This window comes from Saccopteryx leptura, chromosome 6 (genome assembly GCF_036850995.1).
Source record: "Saccopteryx leptura isolate mSacLep1 chromosome 6, mSacLep1_pri_phased_curated, whole genome shotgun sequence".
Classification (NCBI taxonomy): domain Eukaryota; kingdom Metazoa; phylum Chordata; class Mammalia; order Chiroptera; family Emballonuridae; genus Saccopteryx; species Saccopteryx leptura.
Genome location: NC_089508.1, coordinates 156,498,387 through 156,520,532, shown reverse-complemented (window position 1 = coordinate 156,520,532; position 22,146 = coordinate 156,498,387). Strand labels below are relative to the sequence as shown.

The window sequence follows — 22,146 nt, the reverse complement described above, 5'->3', positions numbered from 1 at the left end:
TCCTTCCTCTCTACAACTGAAATATATAAGCTATGTGGTCAAAGGGACAGAGCACCAGCATAAATCTTATCATACATTTGATGACCTTCTAACCTTAGCAGACGACCTCTGGTTGGGTTCTTCTCGTGGTTTCAGGGCTCCCACACCAAGAGTTGGGAGTTGTGTTTGAAAGACAGACATTCGACCACCAGTTGGGGACATCAGCTTAAAGGCAGCCTGAAGTGCAGGACCCAAGGCACTCTGGGTCTCCAGGGTCTTCGTGAACATTTGTGGCAAAGTTTTCAGTAAATCTTGGACAAGCTTGTGAAATAAAGCAAGAAAACTCAAGAGTGTTATAATCAAAAAAATTTTTTTTACAGAAAGTCAGTAACTAATATAATAGACAAGACATTGAGTCATGATGATGGTCAGAGAATCTACAGACAGTACAAAAGCAATGAAGTTGGTAAAATGACAAGAAAGCTATTTATATAAACATTATAAATTGGCAAGCAAGACAAATAAAAATTGGGGCCTTACAGTTCTTGCACATGCGGTAGTCCAGCAAGACTATAAGTCCAAAATGTATCCAAAAGAACCATCACAGTTTAGAGATTTGATTTATTTTAATGCCATAAAATATGGCCTTCTCAATCACCTCTACACACTGTATTATTTTCAGTTCTAAAGTGAGTTTAACTCTTCCCTATTGCAAAATCTAAGAGATCCAGTAAATTTGCCAACTAGTAATAATCACAGCAAAAGAAAAATAAAACAAAAAAACAACTACCTATTCAGGTTAGGTTATACAAATAAAGAGAGTTAATGGGAAAAAAATACATTGCACTATGGCAAAGTCACTGTTGCCAACAGCTGAGACCATAGACTTGCTAGTTAAAATGTTACCCCTACGGCATATATGCATGTACAGGGTAGACAACATCCCCCCTTCAGACACATTCTGTTCACCTCTCACTGTATTATGTCATGGCAATTTCCAGGCAGGTAATAAGAGTTTCTTCTTAACTGACCCCAATGACACTCTGTGAATCAAAAAAGCAAAGGGCACTGAAAGCGGCCTAGCTAAAGTGCTTCTATATAGTGACCAGAAGCTTTATTTCAGCAACCCTCCCAATTTCCCAAATGGCTAGCAAGGCAGGCTTCCTTCAGATTTTTCTCCTTAATGGAAAAACTCATCTTCTATCCTACTATGAATAACTTGCTACATTAAACTTAAAAGCAATCAATTCAAGGGCAAACTTAAAAGCAGGTCGTCTGATGAATTTTAATTAATAGCAAAATAGAAAATGCTACACATCTTAAAAATGTCACAGAAAGAAGCAAAATTTTACTTAATGTTCATTTAAAAAAATATATTCCTTCAATATTGCAATTAAATATGTGGGATAGGAAAATGTGCCTTACCTCTTTACTTTCATTTAAATTTACTAATAAGTTCTCTGGCATAGGTATAAAAACATCTGAAATAAGAAATAAATATATTTTTAACAAAACTTACTTGTGAACAGTGTTCCAAATACATAATACTGATATAAGTAACCACAACCATACTTACAGAAAAGCGGCCTCCTCACAGCACTGTCTATGTATGTTCAAAGAGACTAAAGGAGCATTGATTTAGGTACCTATGACAACTTAACTGTTAGTGTGTAAAAGGTAAATAGCCTCCCAATTGATCTGTAAGCACTCAGTAAGGGTTTCCACAGTGCTCTGCTTCTTACTTCAAAGACAATTCAGAATTCTACTTTATGTTCTTGCTTAGCCCTAGAAGCCAGCCAAAGAAACATTATTTAAAAAAAAAAAAGGTAGACTCAGATAACACAACATAATTCAGCCCAACAGTGCTGAACAGACTATCACTCAAAAAGCAGGTGCCCACCAGTGCTTCTACTTATGGGAACACAAAATCAAGTGAATTAGAAGGTATGCTAACTAACCACATCAGATCAGCTTTTTGGGATTTAAATTTACTCTTGTTTATCAATTAAATTCCCTTCCTGAGAAGGAAGCAAAATGGAAAGGAAATGTGGTTGGTGATGAAGTATTTTAACAGGGTCCCACTTTCTACATTAAGTGTACTGTTTTTTACTACAATAAAATAAGAAGGCTCAGTATAATGTTTGTAAAAAAAGAGTATCAACAAATAATTTGAAACATTAAGTATTTTCATTAGCTGTCATATAAAAACTGTTTAGAGTTCTTCCTTTTATTTAAAATTAAAAATAATTTAGTAAGTTTTATTGAGATATAATTCAGCCTTACAGAAATATACTTAGTGATTCTCTTTTATATATTAAGAGTTGTGCCTGACCAGGCGGTGGCGCAGTGGATAGAGCGTCGGACTGGGATGCAGAGGACTCAGGTTCGAGACCCCAAGGTTGCCAGTTTGAGCGCAGGCTCATCTGGTTTGAGCAAAAGTTCACCAGCTTGAACCCAAGGTCACTGGCTCAAGCAAGGGGTTACTCGGTCTGCTGAAGGCCCGCGGTCAAGGCACATATGAGAAAGCAATCAATGAACAACTAAGGTCTCGCAACGAAAAACTGATGATTGATTCTCATCTCTCTCCCTTCCTGTCTGTCTGTCCCTGTCTATCCCTCTCTCTGTCTCTGAAAAAAAAAAAAAAAAAAAAAAAAGAGTTGTATAACCATCATCAATAATTCCAGATCATTTTCATCACTGCTCAAAAGACCCTCACAGATTAGCAGTCACTCCTCACCTCCCTGCCAATTCCCACAGCTCTAAGCAGCGACCAGGCTTTCTGATTCTGCATTTGTCTGTTCTGGACATTTCATATTAGTGTAGTCACACACATTATGAAGTTCTCTTTTTTTTTTTTTTTTTTTTTCCATTTTTCTGAAGCTGGAAACAGGGAGAGACAGTCAGACAGACTCCCGCATGCGCCCGACCGGGATCCACCTGGCATGCCCACCAGGGGGCGAAGCTCTGCCCACCAGGGGGCGATGCTCTGCCCATCCTGGGCGTCGCCATGTTGCGACCAGAGCCACTCTAGCGCCTGAGGCAGAGGCCACAGAGCCATCCCCAGCGCCTGGGCCATCTTTTGCCCCAATGGAGCCTTGGCTGCGGGAGGGGAAGAGAGAGACAGAGAGGAAAGCGCGGCGGAGGGGTGGAGAAGCAAATGGGCGCTTCTCCTGTGTGCCCTGGCCGGGAATCGAGCCCGGGTCCTCCGCACGCTAGGCCGACGCTCTACCGCTGAGCCAACCGGCCAGGGCCTGAAGTTCTTTTTTTTAAAGATTTTATATATTGAATTTAAAGAGAACCTAGAGAGAGAGAAAGGTGTATGGGGGGGTGTGGGGGAAGAAGCTGGAAGCATTAACCTATAGTAGTTGTTTCTCCTATGTGCCTTGGAGGCAAGCCCAGGGTTTTGAACCAGCAACCTCAGCATTCCAAGTTGACACTCCATCCACTGCGCCACCACAGGTTAGGCCAGGGGTCTCAAACTCGCGGCCTGCGGGCCGCATGCGGCCCGCTGAACAATTTTGTGCGGCCCGCAGACTAATCCACGAAGTTCAAAATATTTTGGATAAAATTAAGTAAGCCTAGGGGCCTACTTGTATTTTTCATTTCTCTAGCATCCTAGCTAGATATTAGCTTAGTTAACAGCAGTTGTGATGCGAACTACAGTTTCTGGTCGTTTTGTGACACTGAGTAAACTGCATGTACGATTGTGCTTGTTGTACTGACTTTTTTTTGTTTTCAACTGCAGTGAGAAAAGTGTTGCATAACAGTTGCCTTTTGTAGACCTAGTGCGGCTCGCCGAATGGCTGTGATCTTGCTCTGCGGCCCACATGCTGAGTTGAGTTTGAGACCCCTGGGTTAGGTAATGACTGATTTCTTACACCTAGCATATTGTTTTCAAGGTTTATCCATGTTGTAGCATCTATCAGTACTTTATCCTTTTTATCATACAGATATATCACATTTTTTTTTAGTCATGAAAAGATGAGCATTTGGGCCCTGGCCAGTTGGCTCAATGGTAGAACACTGACCTAGCGTGTGGATGTCTCAAGTTCAATCCTGGTCAGGGCACAAATGAGAAGTAACCATCTGCTTCTCCTCCCCTCCCCCCTCCTCCTTCTTTCTCTCTTCCCCTCCAGCAGCCATGGCTCGACTGATTTGAGTGCATCAGCCCTGGGTACTGAGGATGGCTCCTTCATCAAGCCTCCACCTCAGGTGCTAAAAATAGCTCAGTTGCAAGAATAGGCCCCAGATGGGCTGAGCATTGGCCCAAGATGGGGGTTGCCAGGTGGATCCTGGTTGGGGAGCATGTGGGAATCTATCTCTCCTCCTCTCACCTAAGGAAAAAAAAAAAAGATGGGCAATTGGGTTGTTTCTACTTTTTTGCTACATTGCTCTCAACAGTTGCCTATACATTTTTGTGTTTAATTTTCTTGTATACGGATTGAGTGGAATTGCTGAGTCATATGATACTCTATATGTTTAACTTCAGAAGAACTGACAGACTGTTTTCCATTACTGGCTATATCTTTTCCATTCCCCCTAGCAATGTACGAAGAGTTCCAATTTCTCCACATCCTTGCAAATATTTGTTATTGTCCTTTTTCACTTTTTCCATTTTAAAATAATTTTTATTTCTTAATTACAGTTGATATACATTATTATATTATTTTCAGGTATACACTCTAGTGATTAGACATTACATAATGTACTGACCATCCTGATAAATCTCACATCCATCTGACACAATACATAGTTATTAGAATATTATATTCCCTATGCTGTGCTTTCTATCCCCATGACTATTTTGTAACAACCAATTTGTACTTCTTAATCCCTTCCCCTTTATCATCTTCCCCCTCCCATCTGGCAACTGTCAAAATGTCCTCTGTATCTACAAGTCTGTTTCTGTTCTGCTTGTTCATTTTGTTTTTTTAAATATGATTAAAAAAAATTTTTTTTATTGATTTGAGGGAGACATAGAGAGAGAGAGGGGAGGGAGAGAGAAAGAGAGAAACATCAACTCATTGTTCTACTTAATTATTCCATTTTTAGTTGTGCATTCATTGACTGCTTCTAAGTATGTGTCCTGATGGGATCAAACCCATGACCTCAGTATGTGGGGATGGCACTCTGCTCACTAAACCACCTGGCCAGGGCCTAGATTCAATTGTTGATAGGTAAGTACTTATTGTCATTTTATTGTTCATATTTTTTCTTTTTATTTTTTTTATTCTTTATTTTTCATATTGTTCATATTTTTTATCTTTTATCTTCATCTTCTTAGAAGACCCTTTAACATTTCATATAATACTGGTTAGGTGGTGACAAACTCCCTTGGCTTTTTCTTGTCTGGGAAGCTCTTTATCTGTCCTTCAATTTAACAGGATAGCTTTGCTGTATAGAGCGGCCTTGGTTGTAAGTCCTTGCTTTTCATCACTTTGAATATTTCTTGCCACTGCCTTCTGACCTGCAAAGCTTCTGCTGAAAAATCAGCTAACAGCCTTATAGAAGCTCCCTTTTATATAACTAACTGCTTTTCTTTTGTTGGTTTTAAGATTCTCTCTGTCTTTAATCTTTTGCATTTTAATTATGATTATGTCCCGGTGTAGGCCTTTCTGAGTTCATCTTGTTTGGGTCTCTCTGCACTTTCTGGATTTATATGTCTATTTCCTTCACCAAGTAAGAAAAGTTTTCTGTCATTATTATTTCAAATAGGTTTTCAATTTCTTGCTATCTTTTTTCACTTGGCACCCTCATGATGCCAATGTTGCTGTGCTTGAAGTTGTCTCAGAGGCTCCTTATACTATCCTCATTTTTTTTGTGTGTGTGACAGAGACAGAGAGAAAAAGAGAGGGACAAACAGACAGGAAGGGAGAGAGATGAGAAGCATAAATTCTTTGTTGCGGCTCCTTAGTCTCCTTAGCTGTTCATTGATTGCTTTCCCATATGTGCCTTGACCGGGTGACTACAGCAGAGCGAGTGACCCCTTGCTCAAGCCAGTGACCTTGGGCTTCAAGCCAGTAGCCCTGTGATCAAGCCAGTGACCTTGGGGTTTCAAACCTGCATCCTCTGCGTCCCAGTCAGACGTTCTATTCACTGCGCCACTGCCTGGTCAGGCTATCCTCATTTTTTTTTTTTGCTGTTCTGATTGGATGATTTTTTTTTCTTTTTCTTTTTTTAAATTTTTTATTTATTCATTTTAGAGAGGAGAGGGAAAGACAGAGAGAGAGAGAGAGAGAGAGAGAGAGAGAGAGAGGAGAGACAGAGAGAGAAAAGGGGGGAAGAGCTGGAAGCATCAACTCCCATATGTGCCTTGACCAGGCAAGCCCAGGGTTTCGAACTGGCGACCTCAGTATTTCCAGGTCGACGCTTTATCCACTGCGCCACCACAGGTCAGGCTGATTGGATGATTTTTGACTTATATTCCAAATCTCTGATTTGATTCTTGGCTTCACCTACTCTATTATTGATTCCCTGTAAATTATTCTCCATTTAGTTAATGTATTATGGCTGGTCCTTTTTTTTTTTTTTTTTTTCTGAAGCTGGAAATGGGGAGAGACAGTCAGACAGACTCCGACATGCGCCCGACCGGGATCCACCCGGCACGCCTACCAGGGGCGATGCTCTGCCCACCAGGGGGCGATGCTCTGCCCCTCCAGGGTGTCGCTCTGTTGCGACCAGAGCCACTCCAGCGCCTGGGGCAGAGGCCAAGGAGCCATCCCCAGCACCCGGGCCATCTTTGCTCCAATGGAGCCTCGGCTGCGGGAGGGGAAGAGAGAGACAGAGAGGAAGGAGGGGGAGAGGGGTGGAGAAGCAGATGGGCGCTTCTCCTATATGCCCTGGCCGGGAATCGAACCCGGGACTTCTGCATGCCAGACCGACGCTCTACCACTGAGCCAACTGGCCAGGGCCCTTTTTTTTTTTTTTAATTAAATGAGAGGAGGGGAGACAGAGAGACAGACTTTCACAGGTGTTCTGACCTGGCAAGCTCCCCATTGGCGAATGCTTTGCTCAGATGAGGCCATTGTTCTGTTGACTGGCAACTGAGCTATTTTAGTGCCCGAGGTGAGGCCATGGAGCCATCCTCAGCACCTAAAGCCAAATTCCTCAAACCTTTTGAGCCATGGCTGCGGGAGCCGAAAAGAGAGAGAAAATGAGGAGGAATCGAAAAGCAGAGGGTTGCTTCTCCTGTGTGCTCTGACCAGGAATCAAACCTGGGGCTTTCACATGCTGGGCTGACGCTCTACCACTGAGCCAACCAGCCAGTTGTCACTGTGATTTTGATTTGCATTTCTTTTTTTTTTTTTTTATTCATTTTAGAGAGGAGAGGGAGAGACAGAGACAGAGAGAGAGAGAGGAGAGATAGAGAGAGAGAAGGGGGGAGGAGCTGGAAGCATCAACTCCCATATGTGCCTTGACCAGGCAAGCCTAGGGTTTTGAACCGGTGACCTCAGCACTTGCAGGTCGACGCTTTATCCCTCTGCACCACCACAGGTCTGATTTGCATTTCTTAAATGACTAACAGCTTTAAGTATTTTTTTCATTATTTCATCATTGATCATTTGTAAATATTCTTTATTTTAAATTTTTAAATTTTTTGAAGTGAGAAGCAAGGTGTGGGGAGGCAGAATAACAGGCTCCTGCATGCGCCCAACCAGGATCCATCTGGTATGCCCATCTGGGCTATTGCTCCGTTGCAACAGGAGCCATTCTAGTGCCTCAGGTGGAGGCCATGGAGCCATCCTTGGTGCCTGGGCCAACTCTGCTCCAAGAGAGCCTTGGCTGCAGGAGGGGAAGAGAGAGATAGCAAGAAAGGAGAGAGGGGAAGGATGGAGAAGCAGATAGGCACCTCTCCTATGTGTCCTAGCTGGGAATCAAACCCAGGACCTCTACATGCTGAGTCGATGCTCTACCACTGAACAAACCGGCCAGGGCCTGTAAATATTCTTTAGAGAAATGTCTATTCACATTCTTTGCCTATTTTTGACGTTATTTTGTTGCTGTTGAGTAGTTCTTTAGTTGTTCTAATATTAATCCTTCCTTAGATATATGATTTGCATATATTTTCTCCCATTCTGTGAGATGCCTTTTTTATTGAGCTGTCTTTTTACTCTTGATAGTATTCTTTAATGTACAGTAGTTTCTTTAATATTGATGAAGTCCAATTCTTTTTTCTTATTGGCTTTGCTTTGGTGTCATATCTAGGAAATCACTGCCAAATCCAATGTCATATTTTCCCGTTTTCTTCAAAGAGTTTTTATATTTTGTAGTTTTAGCTCTTTTATTCATTGAGTTAATTTTCTTATCTGGTTTCAGGGAAGGACCAAGTTCATTAATTTGCATATTCAGTATCCCCAGAACTATTTGTTGAAAAGACTGTCTTTTCCCATTGAATGTTTTTGGTATCCTTGTCAAAAATCAAATGACCATATAAGATGGTTTATTTTTGGGTTCTCCATTCTATTCCATTGGTCTGTATGACTATACTCAAATATTTTTTGAATGAATAAGAAAGAAGAGGTAAAGAGTTCATCTGAGTTTTAACACTGACTCATTTTTGTTTCCTTGTTCAGAATTCACTTTATCAACATAACTGTTCTTCTATTAAATGAGGGATTGGATGGACTCTTACAATTCCAACAACAATCTTATAATTTTACTTTCAAAGTTTTTCTCAATATAGTAGAAATATACATGTCTAATTTGTTAAATAGTCATGAAATACTTCTGAAACTGAAAATAACTAAGTTCAATTATTTCAAATGTACAATACATACCTTCAATATCTGAAACTATTAGCATCTGAGGTTGAGAGAGACCTTCTTGAAGACTGTAGAAGTGGATTGTACTATCAAAAGTTATAAAGCCAATTTTTGTCCTCGTGTTGCCAGGGAGTCTAAAAATAAATTTAGAAGAGTATTTTTATCAAGTTTTCCCATATATACATATTAAATATCTGCTAAGAGTTACATGCAAATATTTATTTTCATATTATGGAAATTGTCCTAACCCAATATTAAAACCTCTGAAAACATACTCTACTCAAAGTAAACATACAACCCATAAGCCAAACGATCAATAAAATCTAGTAATAATATAGCAATTCAAAACTCATTATGCCTATATAAAATTATATAATCACTTAGGAAATTGAATATAAAAATCCTGGAAATTTTGTGATGAGTTTAATTTATAAAAATTGCTAAAATACTATATACCAAGTCTAAAATGTAATATAAATTTAGGTGCTGCATATCTTGAAAGTTTGTACCCATGCTTGGGTGAATCAGTGAACTCTTCCTCAATAGACAATCCCAATACACAACTTACAACATTAAAAGTGCAAATGCTGGCAAGAACAAAGATGCCCCTTATCACTAAGATGAAGGAGTTAGTCTGTTTCTGATGAGATTTGGTTTTCTATATTCTTCCATATAACATGAAAATACTATATAATTCATTATACTACAAGGTCACATAAGTTTTTATAAGTTACATTAAGTATCTAAGCACCATTTAAAGTGCCAATATTTTAAGAGACTTAAGAGATATGACAATCAGCTTGACCAGATGGTGGCGTATTGGATAGAACATTAGACTAGGATGCAGAGGGCCCAGGTTCAAAACTCCAAGGTCACCAGCTTGAGCCTGGGCTCATCCAGCTTGAGCACGGGCTCACCAACTTGAGCACAGGGTCACTGGCTTGAAGAAAGTGTCACTTGCTCTGCTGTAGTTCCCCTCCTCCCGTCAAAGCACATACAAGAAAGCAATCAATGAACAACTAAGGAGCCGTAATGAGGAATTGATACTTCTCATCTCTCTCCTTTACTGTCTGTCCCTATCTGTCCCTCTGTCTCCGTCACCAAAAAAACAAAACAAAAAACCATGACAATCAAATGCAATTTATGAATACAATTTAGATTCTAATTCCAAAAAACGTACAGTAAAAATACTTTTTTTTTTGTATTTTTTTTCAAAGTTGGAAACGGGGAGGCAGTCAGACTCCCGCATGCGCCCGACCGGGATCCACTCGGCATGCCCACCAGGGGGCGATGCTCTGCCCATCTGGGGCGTTGTTCTGTTGCAACCAGAGCAATTCTAGTGCCTGAGGCAGAGGCCATAGAGCCATCCCCAGTGCCCGGGCCAACATTGCTCCAATGGAGCCTCGGCTGCGGGAGGGGAAGAGAGAGACAGAGAGGAAGGAGAGGGGGAGGGGTGGAGAAGCAGATGGGCACTTCTCCTGTGTGCCCTGGCCAGGAATCGAACCTGGGACTCCCGCACACCAGGCCGACGCTCTACCACCGAGCCAACCGGCCAGGGCCTAAAAATACATTTTTGAGAGAACCAGAAACAAAACTTGAACTGGGTATTAGTTCATACTATGAAATTGCTAATTTTGTTAGGTGTGACATTCATATTTTAATTAGGTCTAAAAATTATTCCAAGTATTTATAGGTAAGATGACATGCTGATTGAGACTTACATTAAAATACTCAAGGGTGAAAAATCTATGTGTGTGTGATTACATGAATCAAGAACAGCTGAATGCTAGCCCTGGCTGGTTGGCTAAGTGGTAGAGCATTGGCCTGGTGTGTGGAAGTCCCGGGTTCAATTCCTGGCCAGGGCGCACTAGGAGAAGCGCCCATCATCTTCTCTGCCCTTCCCCCTCTCATTTCTCTCTATTTCTCTCTTCCCCTCCCACAGCCACAGCTCCATTGGAGCCTAGTTGGCCCAGGCACAGAGGATGGCTCCATGGCCTCACCTCAGGTGCCAGAATGTCTCCGGTTGCAATGGAGCAATGGCCCAGATGGGCAGAGCATATCACCTATGGTGAGCATGCTGGGTGGATCCTGGTCGGGCACATGCAAGAGTCTGTCTCTCTGCCTCCCCGCTTTTCACTTCAAAAAAAATACAAAAGACAGTTGAATGCTAAAAATGTTGAAGTTCATTACATTCTTCCAACTTAATATGTTTAAAATTTTTCCATAATAGGCCCTGGCTGGTTGGCTCAGTGGTAGAGCGTCGGCCTAGTGTGCAGGAGTCCCAAGTTCGATTCCCGGCCAGGGCACACAGGAGAAGCGCCCATCTGCTTCTCCACCCCTGCCCCTCTCCTTCCTCTCTGTCTCTCTCTTCCCCTTCCACAGCCAAGGCTCCATTGGAGCAGAGTTGGCCCGGGCACTGAGGATGGCTCTGTGGCCTCTGCCTCAGGTGCTAGAATGGCTCTGGTTGCAAATGAGCAACGCCCCAGATGGGCAGAGCATCGCCCCCTGGTGGGCGTGCTGGGTGGATCCCGGTTGGGCGCATGTGGGAGTCTGTCTGAAGGCCTCCCCGTTTCTGGCTTCGGAAAAAATTTTTCCATAATAAAGAGTTAAAGTTTCTCAGAGAAAGTAAGGCCTGAAGTTCAAACTAGGCTTTTAGAACATAATTACATAGCTTCTTCTTTTTTTATTTTGAAACTACTTATCCATTTTGTAAACACTTTAGTTTCAAATTTAAACTGAATTAAGATACTTACAAATCAAGATTGTCTAACAAACTCTGGCAAACTGAAGTCAAGTATCCAGTTTCAACTGCATTGTGAGATACATCAAATACAAAGAGGTACACTGGAGGCTGAGGTGGTCGTAACTGAAGAAAAAAAGAATCTCATTAAATACATTTAATAGGATTAAATTTAAACTTACCATTTGCCATATCCACATACAGCAAAGCAATAAAATAAGCATTATTTACAGATTAAGTGGAGAGTATATAAAATAATGGACAAAGGAAATAATAAAAAAGAACGAAAGTTTAAAAAACAGGCAAAACTATAAAATGTTTTCAGATGGACACTTAGAAAAAAAAAATGGGGATGTGATTGCTGTAAGTCAGAAGAGCCTTTTCTCTAGGACTGAAAGGAGAGGGAATGTGATCAGAAGGGCTTCTAGGAACACTGGCAACGTTAAATTTCTTGACCTGGGTGGTGCTAACACAGCATTTATAGTTATTTGGTTTTTTTTTTTTTTTTTTAATTAGGGCACCTGGGCGTGCCCCACCCTTCTCTTCCCTGGGCCCTACTTCTAAAATCCAGTTATTTGGTATTTTATACATTTATGTTTTATAGATTTTTCCATTTGTGCATTATATTTCACAATATAGGGGAATTATAGTTCTGAAAGTGACACATTAAGATGCCTTCAATATCAACACATTTCAGGCTAGTTTCATAAAAATGTATGACTACATATTTTTTTTAGTTTACTGTTTTATTTTTAATTTTTTTTTAATTGATTGATTTTAGCAAGAGAGGGAGAGTGAGATAGAGACAGGAACATCTATCTGTTCCTGTGCCCTGATCAAGGATTGAACCAGCAACTTCTGTGCTTCTGGACAATGCTCTAACAAACCAAGCTATTCAGTGAAAGCTAATTTATTGACTTTAGAGAGAGAGAAAAGGAGAGAGGGAGAGGGAGGGAGGGGAAGAGAAAGTGGGGAGGTGGGGAGAAACATCAATTTGCTGCTCTATCCATCCATGTATTCATTGGTTCACTCTTATACATGCCTCCACCTGGGATCAAACTCACAACCCTGGCACATGGGGATGATGCTCCAACCAAATGAGCAGCCTGGCCAGGGCACTATATTTATTAACTTCCAAATTCAAAGCTCTATTTTCAATTTAATAAAAAGCATCAAATAACCACAACCAGAACTGGGCATAAAGTGTTCAAACTTTTATATATTTTTGCATGTATCACTTGATGAATCATAGAACCTGTTGCATGAGAGGAGAGGAAGAAGAAAAACCTCTTATAATAGGCAAGTTCCAAATTTAAAGGAAGCCATTTTTGCATATCCTGGGAGATTAAAGGAAAGAAGTGTAGGAAATCCAATTCAAAAGAACAAATGCCTCTGCGTATTTTGGTTTTAATTCAACAAAGGGACAGGTACACTGCAGAAAGCTAATGCCAACCATATAAGTATCACAAAAATGTTTTCTACGCTAAACTATCTCTGTGGTGGAAAGATATAAAACCCTCATAACTTCTATACTAAAATGGCCCCAAGTGCTCAGGTAGAAAAAGACTATCTCACAAAAACATACTAAAATAAAACATTAAAAGTTGGTGTTAAGTTCTATCTTCATATTCTCCTTCCCTTACAAGCAATTATGGCATGGTGACAGAGTAACCAAATCAAAAGACCTGGAACTTAATGAAAGCTCTACCACTTATTAAAGAATATTTGGGCCTGACCAGGCGGTGGCGCAGTGGAAAGAGCATCAGACTGGGATATGGAGGACCCAGGTTCGAGACCCCGAGCTCGCCAGCTTAAGTGTGGGCTCATCTGGTTTGAGCAAAGCTCACCAGCTTGGACCCAAGGTCTCTGGCTTGAGCAAGGGGTTACTCGGTCTGCTGTAGCCCCACGGTCAGGGCACATATGAGAAAGCAATCAATGAACAACTAAGGTGTCGCAACGAAAAACTAATGATTGACGCTTCTCATCTCTCTCTGTCTGTCCCTATCTATCCCTCTCTCTGTCTCTGTAAAAAATAAATAAATAAATAAATAAATAGGAAAAAAGAGAAGAAGAATATTTGGCTGGCAAATCACTTAAATTAGTAAATCTGTTTTCACATGTAAAATAGGATTAATAGTATTCCCTGGCTTAGTTCAGAGAGTTGTTTGAGATGATCAAAAATATAAGTACTTTATAAAATGCTAATTTAATTCAGTCATAATTATTATTTTTAAAATGCATGACCTCAGATACTCACACAAGTGTATAAAAGTACTTGCAGGAGGATATTCATCACACCGTTAATTGCAATTAGAATAAAAACTGGAAGTGACTTAAGTGGAACTTTACATATACTTCTCAGACTTACCCTTTTATACTAATTAACTACTTTTATATAATGAACAAGAATATCTTTTATGAATTTAAAACTATAAAATTTTGTTAAAGGATGCCATATTGTTTTACTTAAAACCCAGTATTATGAAATAAATAAGCTATATAAAAAAACAAACAAAAACTTACCATGTACTCTGAAGGAGCCATAAACTCAATTGTAGCATTCTGAACTTCAGGTCTTCTGTGAGGTTCTCCATAGGCTCTGGTCAAAGGGTTGTACATGAATTCTTCAGGTACTATGTAAGTTAACAACATATAATGATAAAACTGATAAATTAAGTATAATAAACCTTGTGTTTGGCTGTTTCTTCATTTAGTAATTTATAAATACTTCAATATAGACTAGATCAGCGGTTCTCAACCTGGGGGTCGAACGACTAAAACACAGGGGTCACCTCAAGCCATCGGAAATACATATTTTATTTAAAAATGTATTGTATAATAAATATGTATTTTCCGATGGCTTTAGGCGACCCGTGTTTTGGTCGTTCGACCCCCGCCGGGGTCGCGACCCACAGGTTGAGAACCGCTGGACTAGATATTAAGGAATAATATGTACATTTTGTTTTTGAGCTCATTTAAGTTCCCCATAAACTAAATGGCCCTACATATTTCTTATTTTTATAACTAAATCACTGTGATTTTTCTTTCTCTGTCTTCTAATATACTCTTGACTTAATTCTTGCTAAAGCTGCTTTTCTAAAATAGCTTGAGAAGCCTGACCTGTGGTGGCGCAGTGGATAAAGCATCAACCTGGAAACGCTGAGGTTGCCGGTTCAAAACCCTGGGCTTGCCTGGTCAAGGCACATATGGGAGTTGATGCTTCCTGCTCCTCCCCCCCTCCCCTCTCTATAATGAATAAATAAAATCTAAAAAAAAAAAAAAAAAAAAAAAGAATGACTCATAAAATAGCTTGAGAAGCCCTGGCTGGGTAGAGCATCAACCAGATACGCCACAGTTGCAGTTTGGATCCCCAGTCAGGGCACATACAAGAATCAACCAATGATGCCATGGCCACATAGCTCAGTTGCTTAGAGTACTGTCCTAAAACATGAAGGTTGGAGGTTCGATCCCCGGTCAGAGCACATACAGGAACAGATCAATGTTTCTGTCTCTCTCTCCCTTCCTTTCTCTAAAATCAAATTATATTTTAAGATTTTATTTATTGATCTTTTAGAGAGAGGAGAGAGACAGAGAAAGAGGGTGGGGAGAAGCAGGAAGCATCAAATCATTGTAGTTGCTTTGTATGCGCCTTGAGCAGGTGAGCCCAGGGTTTTGAACCGCTGACCTCAGCATTCCAGGTCGGATGCTTTATCCGCTGCGCCACCACAGGTCAGGCTAAAATCAATAAATTAAAAAAGAGAAAATATTTTTTAAAATTAACCAATAAATATATAAATAAGTACAATAACAAATCAATGTTTTGAGCTTCGTCCTGAAGAACAAGTTGCCAGTTTAATCCCTGGTCAGGGCATATACAGGAACAAATTGATGTTCCTGTCGCTCTGTCAGTCTGTTTCCTCCCCCACTATAAAATTGATAAAAAAAAAAAATAAAATAAAAACAAAAACAACTAAACTTTGTCTTAAATTTCAATGGTACAAAGATATTAACATTTGACATATAATATATACCGACTCTGGCTGTTCCTAGAAAGCTATGGTAAAAATACTTCAAACTTTAAAGTCTAAGGGTTTATTAATTAATTTTATTAATATCTCTTTGGAACATCAGTTATCTATAAATTATAACAAAGCAGAGTTCAGACAGTATTTTTTTTTTTGTATTTTTCTGAAGTTGGAAACGGGGAGGCAGTCAGACAGACTCCCGCATGCGCCCAACTGGGATCCACCTGGCACGCCCTGCCCATCTGGGGCGTTGCTCTGTTGCAACCAGGGCCATTTTAGCACCTGAGGCAGAGGCCACAGAGCCATCCTCAGCGCCCAGGCCAACTTTGCTCCAATGGAGCCTTGGCTGCAGGAGGGGAAGAGAGAGACAGAGAGGAAGGAGAGGGGGAGGGGTGGAGAAGCAGATGGGCACTTCTCCTGTGTGCCCTGGCCGGGAATCGAACCCGGGACTCCTGCACGCCAGGCCAATGCTCTACCACTGAGCCAACAGGCCAGGGCTCAGACAGTATTTTATAAATAAATTATTCTTTTTTTTTTTTTTCAGTGAGAGAGGGAGAGGGAGCAGAACAGACAGTAAGGGTGAGAGCTGAAAAGCATCAATTCTTCATTGTGGCTCCTTAGTTGTTCATTGATTGCTTTCTTATATGTGCTTTGACTGGGGGGCTACAGCAGAGCGAGTGACACCTTGCTCAAGTCAGTGACCTTGGGCTCAAGCCAGCAACCCTGGGCTTCAAGTCAGAGACCTTTGGGTTCAAATCAGTGACCATGGGGTCGTGTCTATGATTCCATACTGTAGCTGACAACCTGGGGGTTCAAACCTGCATCCTCAGCATCCCAGGCTGATGCTCTATCAACTGTGCCACCACCTGGTCAGGCTGAGAGATTTAATTTTCAAAGTGGATGCCAGCTTATCATCTTTCTTCTATAATCCTATCAAAGTGTTGTTGGTTAGATATTAATTGTAAAAGTTACTGAAAGATCTTCAACTAACCTTTTAACACTGTTCACATCCCTTCAGACAGCAGTGAATGAAGCTAATGGCAGCTACTCTGTGGACTTATTTTCTTTTACCGTAGTACAGCAATTTTCAACCTTTTTCATCTCATGGCACATATAAACTAATTGCTAAAATTCTGCAGCACACACAAAAATATATTTTTTTGTAGATTTCACAAACAAAAAAATAGGTATAATTTTGATTCGTTCATACCAGATGGCTATTGTTGTATTGGCTGTTGTCATCTTTTTATTGGACAATCTAAGGGAAAAGAGGTCCATGCCCCTGTCTAAATAGGCATTGCATGTTTTAAAAATTCTTGTGGCACACCAGTTGAAAATCATTGCCCTGGAATAAGGGCATGGGACAATTTCTAAACAAAAATATTTCTTAAATTACAGGCTTAAATAATGCCAAAAAAATATCATTTATTATATACTTGATATAATAAATGTAAAAAATGGTATCAAAGTAATAGTATCAAGGCTCTGGCTGGTTGGCACAGTGGTAGAGCGTCAGCCAGCATAAGGACATCCCGGGTTCAATCCCCAGTCAGGACACACATGAGAAGTGACCGTGTGCTTCTCTTCCCCTCGTCTCTCTTTCCTCTTTCTTCCCCTCGTAGCCAGTGGCTCAATAGGTTTGAGCATCAGTTTCCGGTGCTGAGGATAGCTTGGTTGGTCCCAGCATCGCCCTCAGGCCTTGAGGATAGCTTGGTTGAGGGTTGCTGGATGGATCCCAGTAGGGTTGCATGTGGGAGTCTGTCTATCTCAAAAAAAACCCAAAAGTAATAGTGTAACTTTTTTTGCTTAAAAATATATAATTATTTATATGTAAGTACCAGCGCATAGAAAAAAGTTAACAGAAGCTATCTCTAAATAGAATGATTATAGGTAAATAAGACAGGTCTTTTTTTTTTTTTTTTGCATTTTCTGATTTCCCTACAATTCAAGCAGAAATTTTAAATGTTTCAAAAAGCATACCATCATTTACTTGGTAACATAAGTTACACTTCCATCTCCTTTGATCAAGAAAGCTGACAAAAGGGTTGATGTACGTCCTGCATGAACGGCATCTTACAATTGTACTGGAGGTAACCACAGGCAATTGCTGAAAAAACAGAACTAATTTTTAAAAAAGCAGTAATCATCATGACTGAAGATGAAACATTAATCATACTTCCTAAATAATTGTTGTGATATTATAATTTTGGAGAAAAAAAATGTAGGGTATAAAACTGTGTCCAAACTACCACACAAAGAAATTACATAGCAGAATTATATTGATTTGAAACCCTATTGCTTTTCTCCAGGACCAGTCTTTTAAATATTATTTATTTTCTCATTAAACAATTACATTGCTAACCAACATAACAAATTTACAATGTATTTTTGAGATCAGTGGCAAAGGAATGATCAACATTCTAAACAAAGAGCCGATGAAATTATTTGGAAGTTTCTTCATGATACATTAACTTATTAAGTTCTCAGGAAAGAACTGTCATATTTAAATATTCAATTAAACTTTGCAATTATGTTCCTATCTAAAGTTTATTCAACATATTGAAAGTTGTAAAGTTTTAATATAAAGAAAATCAGTATATATTATACAATACAATCCTATCATCAAAAGGACGTTTGTTTTGGAAAAATCAATTCACTTATGCATTGATCCTCTCAAGAGTATGTGGCCATATGTCAAGGTCCCAGAGTCTTAGAACAAAACTAAAAGGGCTGTTCTTTCCTCTTAAACAGCTTCTTAATGCAACAAATTTTATTCCAAGAATGGCAGAATTGGGAGGCTGTGTAAAGTATTTTAATGGGTAAATAATTTATAACTTGTTAAAATAACATGGTTCATTTATTTATTTTCTTTCAGTATCTCTATTCTATTCAGTACCTATTGGATTTTTCAACAATATGTTTATTTTACTTCATTTTTCAGTGTTTGGTAATAAACTTTTTGGTTGAATTACAAACAAAAGAATCAGTCAATAGTAAAATTCCTAAAGAGAACTCAAATTCTATGTGATTCTTGCACTATTGTAGAAAATTCCTCACACACCAAAATAATTTTGTACAAAACATTTACTTTGACTAATGAAACATACCACTAGGTCTTTGAAAGGATGAAGCAGCAGTCCCAAAGGAAGTTTGGCTTTATTCAGTAAGGCCTGAGTCTGAGGAATGCTAGTCAGTGTGCATCGAAATAATCTGTATTAAAGTAAAATGATGTGTCAGTTGTTGCTATAATTATCTTTGAACAACAAAAAAATTTTAAAGGTACACCATTTCAACACTGGGTCAGATTACAAATAAAATATTTCAATGGGCACTCTCTCATTTTATCCCATTTAGATAGATATTTAAGTCCTATTCCAAAGTAAGGATAGATGGTTACAATCCTCTATTATATATAATTAAAGAAAAGTCTTTTCTCTGCTTGTGTGTAAGGCTGTCTGTCTATTAAATGACCTATTTCTTTATTATATAAACCAAGATTACACTGGAACAATGAGGTGATAATCCAAATTTGCAAATACACATAAAGTTTATTTCTGAAAAGTTCATCTTTGGTGAAGTTTCTAAAAGACTATTTATAACAAAATTCAATTTATCACAACATCTTCACTATATACATTTAAATGTGTATGGTCAATTTTAAGGGAGAAAAAAGTATTATAATTATGTTTGTTATAAAAAACAAATTAAAAAGAGCAAATAAAAGATTATATAGCATCAAATCTCTATACTCTGGACTGAATAAATAACATAGCTACCACAATGCTAATGAATATCACACTCCCATTACAGCTGATAAGGACCTCAATCACCTCAGGGGTTACAACCCTATTTCTGAACTTAGATCATTTCAAATATCAATTAAATAAGCAACAGAGTAGTTTTCTGCATGCAGAAATATGTACTTTCACAAATTAATATATTTTTACAACTTGTTCATAATATATGAAGCTCCAAAAATATCTGAAAAACTTTTAGAACAAGTAAAATGTCATATTTAGTTACAAACACCTAAGCCTTACTCTGGGTTACAGTTGAGTCTCTGGATATCTTCATGCAAATTTGGAACTGGAGGTTGCAAAGGTGTTGATGGCAGCATGTTTCTTTCTTGAAGAAGGTTAATAACTCTTAGCCCCTCTGGATGTAGACTTAATCCACTCATGCTTGCAGTTAAATGATTAGCACCTAAGGGCATCTAACGATACACAATTTTAAAGTAAGTAGCCTTTAAAATGTCTTCAGTTGAAAACAGAAGTGTATAAGGATTTAGTTACTTAATTTCTGTCTAAATAAAGCCATAATCTAGACCTCACAATTTTTTTGGTTCTGGAGATATACAAAAGAACAAAGATCTGGTTTGACCTGTGGTGGCACAGTGAATACAGCTTTGACCTGGAATGCTGAGGTCGCTGGTTCGAAACCCTGGGGTTGCCCGTTCAAGACACATATGACAAGCATTCAATGAACAACTAAAGTGAAGCAACTACAATCTCGCTCCCTCTCTCTCTAAAATCAATAAATAAAATCTTTAATAAAAAAAAGAACAAAGGGCTTATGAAATATCCATTATTCTTCCAATTTGTTAAAAGTGTTCATTATACACTTCCTAATAACTTTTTCATGTATATTTAGTTTAAACCAAAAGATGGAAAGTAAATAAAAACAAAAATAAAAAGTTTACCTGAGAAAAGGCCTGTGGCCCACTTGGGTAACTCAAGGAAGAGGGTGGCATTCCGGTTGTACTAGGTGGTGTTGTGTTCTGATAACCAGGTGGTAAGGAGGGATAGGAATAGCCAACACTTCGGCTTATTGTAGGATTCTTATTAGTAAGCTGTGGTGTTGCTAGAAACAAGGTAACTTTTAAGTTCTATTTTATACTCCAGGATACTTTAAATCAACACACAGATCCATTAAATTTTAGGAATTATAACTCCAAATCCTTTGGGTCATTTAATACTTTCAATTATCAGTTTTATAAAATAAGATAAACACTAGTAACAAAGTAATAGCAATGATTAATATCTATTTAATGTAGACTATAGTTATAAACACAAAAATAAGTTTGCTACAATTAATTTATGTTTATATGTACAGATGAAAATTCTAATTCAAAACAATTTTAATAAAAACATACAAAATGCTCAACTGGTTAAATAAATTTAAATAGCTCTAACTGATGAAAATACTGTATAGTCATAACATCATAATAATAAAGTTCATGATCCCAAATCTGAAGAGAAAAACAAAAAACCATATGCATGGAGAAAAAAAATACTAACAGTATGTACTGCTGTGGGACATGATTATGAAGATTTCATCTTTGTTTACTAAAATGAACACATATTTAAAAATTTTTTTTTAAAGTTTCATAGCGCCTGACCACGTGGTGGCACAGTGGATAGGGCGTCAGACGGGGATGCAGAGGACCCAGGTTCGAAACCCGAGGTCGCCGGCTTGAGCATGGGCTCATCCAGCTTGAGCGCAGGCTCACCAGCTTAAGCATGGGGTTGCTGGCTTGAGTCTGGGGTCACTGGCTTGAGCCCAAAGGTCACTGGCTTGAAGTCCAAGGTCACTGGCTTGAGTAAGGGGTCACTCGCTCTGCTGTAGTCCCTTGGTCAAGGCACATATGAAAAAGCAATCAATGAACAACTAAGGAGCCACAACAAAGAAGTAATGCTTCTCATCGCTCTCCCTTCCTGTCTGTCCCTCTCTCTATCTCTATCTCTCTCTCTATCTCTGTCACAAAAGAAAAAAAGTTTCATAGCATCTCACCCAAGAAGCCACCGCCTTCAATTTCATCATAGTTGTTGTGAACCACCAGAGATCCATTGTTGGTACTTGATGTAATACCTAAGAAGGAAGTTTATTAGTATTTACATAAAAAAAAAACTGTTATAATTTCTGCAAGATTGGAGATAATTTAAGTAACTTTCCAAACAACAAATATAGTTTAAACCACAGCTCAAGAAAAATGTCAAATGTTGAAATAAAAATGTCAAACAATGCCAGTTTTTACTTTTATTCTAATTTATTTTTGTTTATATGTTGTCTTTTTAAGTATATTTACTTCTTTTTAAAATGTCTATTTTATTAATTTAGAGAGAGAGGAAAGGAGGGAGGGAGAGAGAGACAGGAATATCAATCTGTTCCTGCATGTGCCCTGACTGGGTATTAAACCAGCAACCTCTGTGCTTCAGAACAATGATCTAACTAACTGCACTATCTGGCCAGACAACGCCAGTTTTAAAAAAGCTTTATCTATTTCATTTAGAGAGAAATATGAAGGGAAAGAGAAACATCAATTTGTTGTTCCACTTATCCATGCATTCACTTGTTGATTTTTTCATGTGCCCTGACCAGGGTTCAAACTTACAACCTTGGCATATTGGGACAACACTCTAACCAACTGAGCTACCTGGCAGGGGCCGATGCCAGTTTTTAAATATATAAAATATGCAAAAGTATCAATTGATTTTGCCTGACTTGTGGTGGCACAGTGGATAAAGTGTCAAACTGGAATACTGAGGTCGCTGGTTTGAAACCCTGGGCTTGCCCAGTCAAGGCACTTGTGAGAAAGAACTACAAAAGCTGATGCTTCCTGCTCCACCCTCTCTCCCCTGCC

General features: G+C 39.0%; 1 protein-coding gene across 3 annotated transcripts in view; it reads right to left on the bottom strand.

Moving 5' to 3' along the window:
• Nucleotides 1-22,146, bottom strand: part of SEC24A (SEC24 homolog A, COPII coat complex component) — an 87,082-nt gene that overhangs the window by 42,580 nt on the left and 22,356 nt on the right. For all 3 annotated transcript variants that reach the window (XM_066387976.1, XM_066387977.1, XM_066387979.1), the window contains 10 exons: nt 21,297-21,374; nt 20,206-20,366; nt 19,547-19,719; nt 18,614-18,716; nt 17,487-17,613; nt 14,005-14,114; nt 11,495-11,607; nt 8,757-8,875; nt 1,405-1,460; nt 94-300 (listed from right to left, as the gene is read on the bottom strand). In XM_066387976.1, the coding sequence (XP_066244073.1) occupies nt 94-300; nt 1,405-1,460; nt 8,757-8,875; nt 11,495-11,607; nt 14,005-14,114; nt 17,487-17,613; nt 18,614-18,716; nt 19,547-19,719; nt 20,206-20,366; nt 21,297-21,374 (1,247 nt within the window). The remainder of the gene's footprint in view (nt 1-93; nt 301-1,404; nt 1,461-8,756; nt 8,876-11,494; nt 11,608-14,004; nt 14,115-17,486; nt 17,614-18,613; nt 18,717-19,546; nt 19,720-20,205; nt 20,367-21,296; nt 21,375-22,146) is intronic.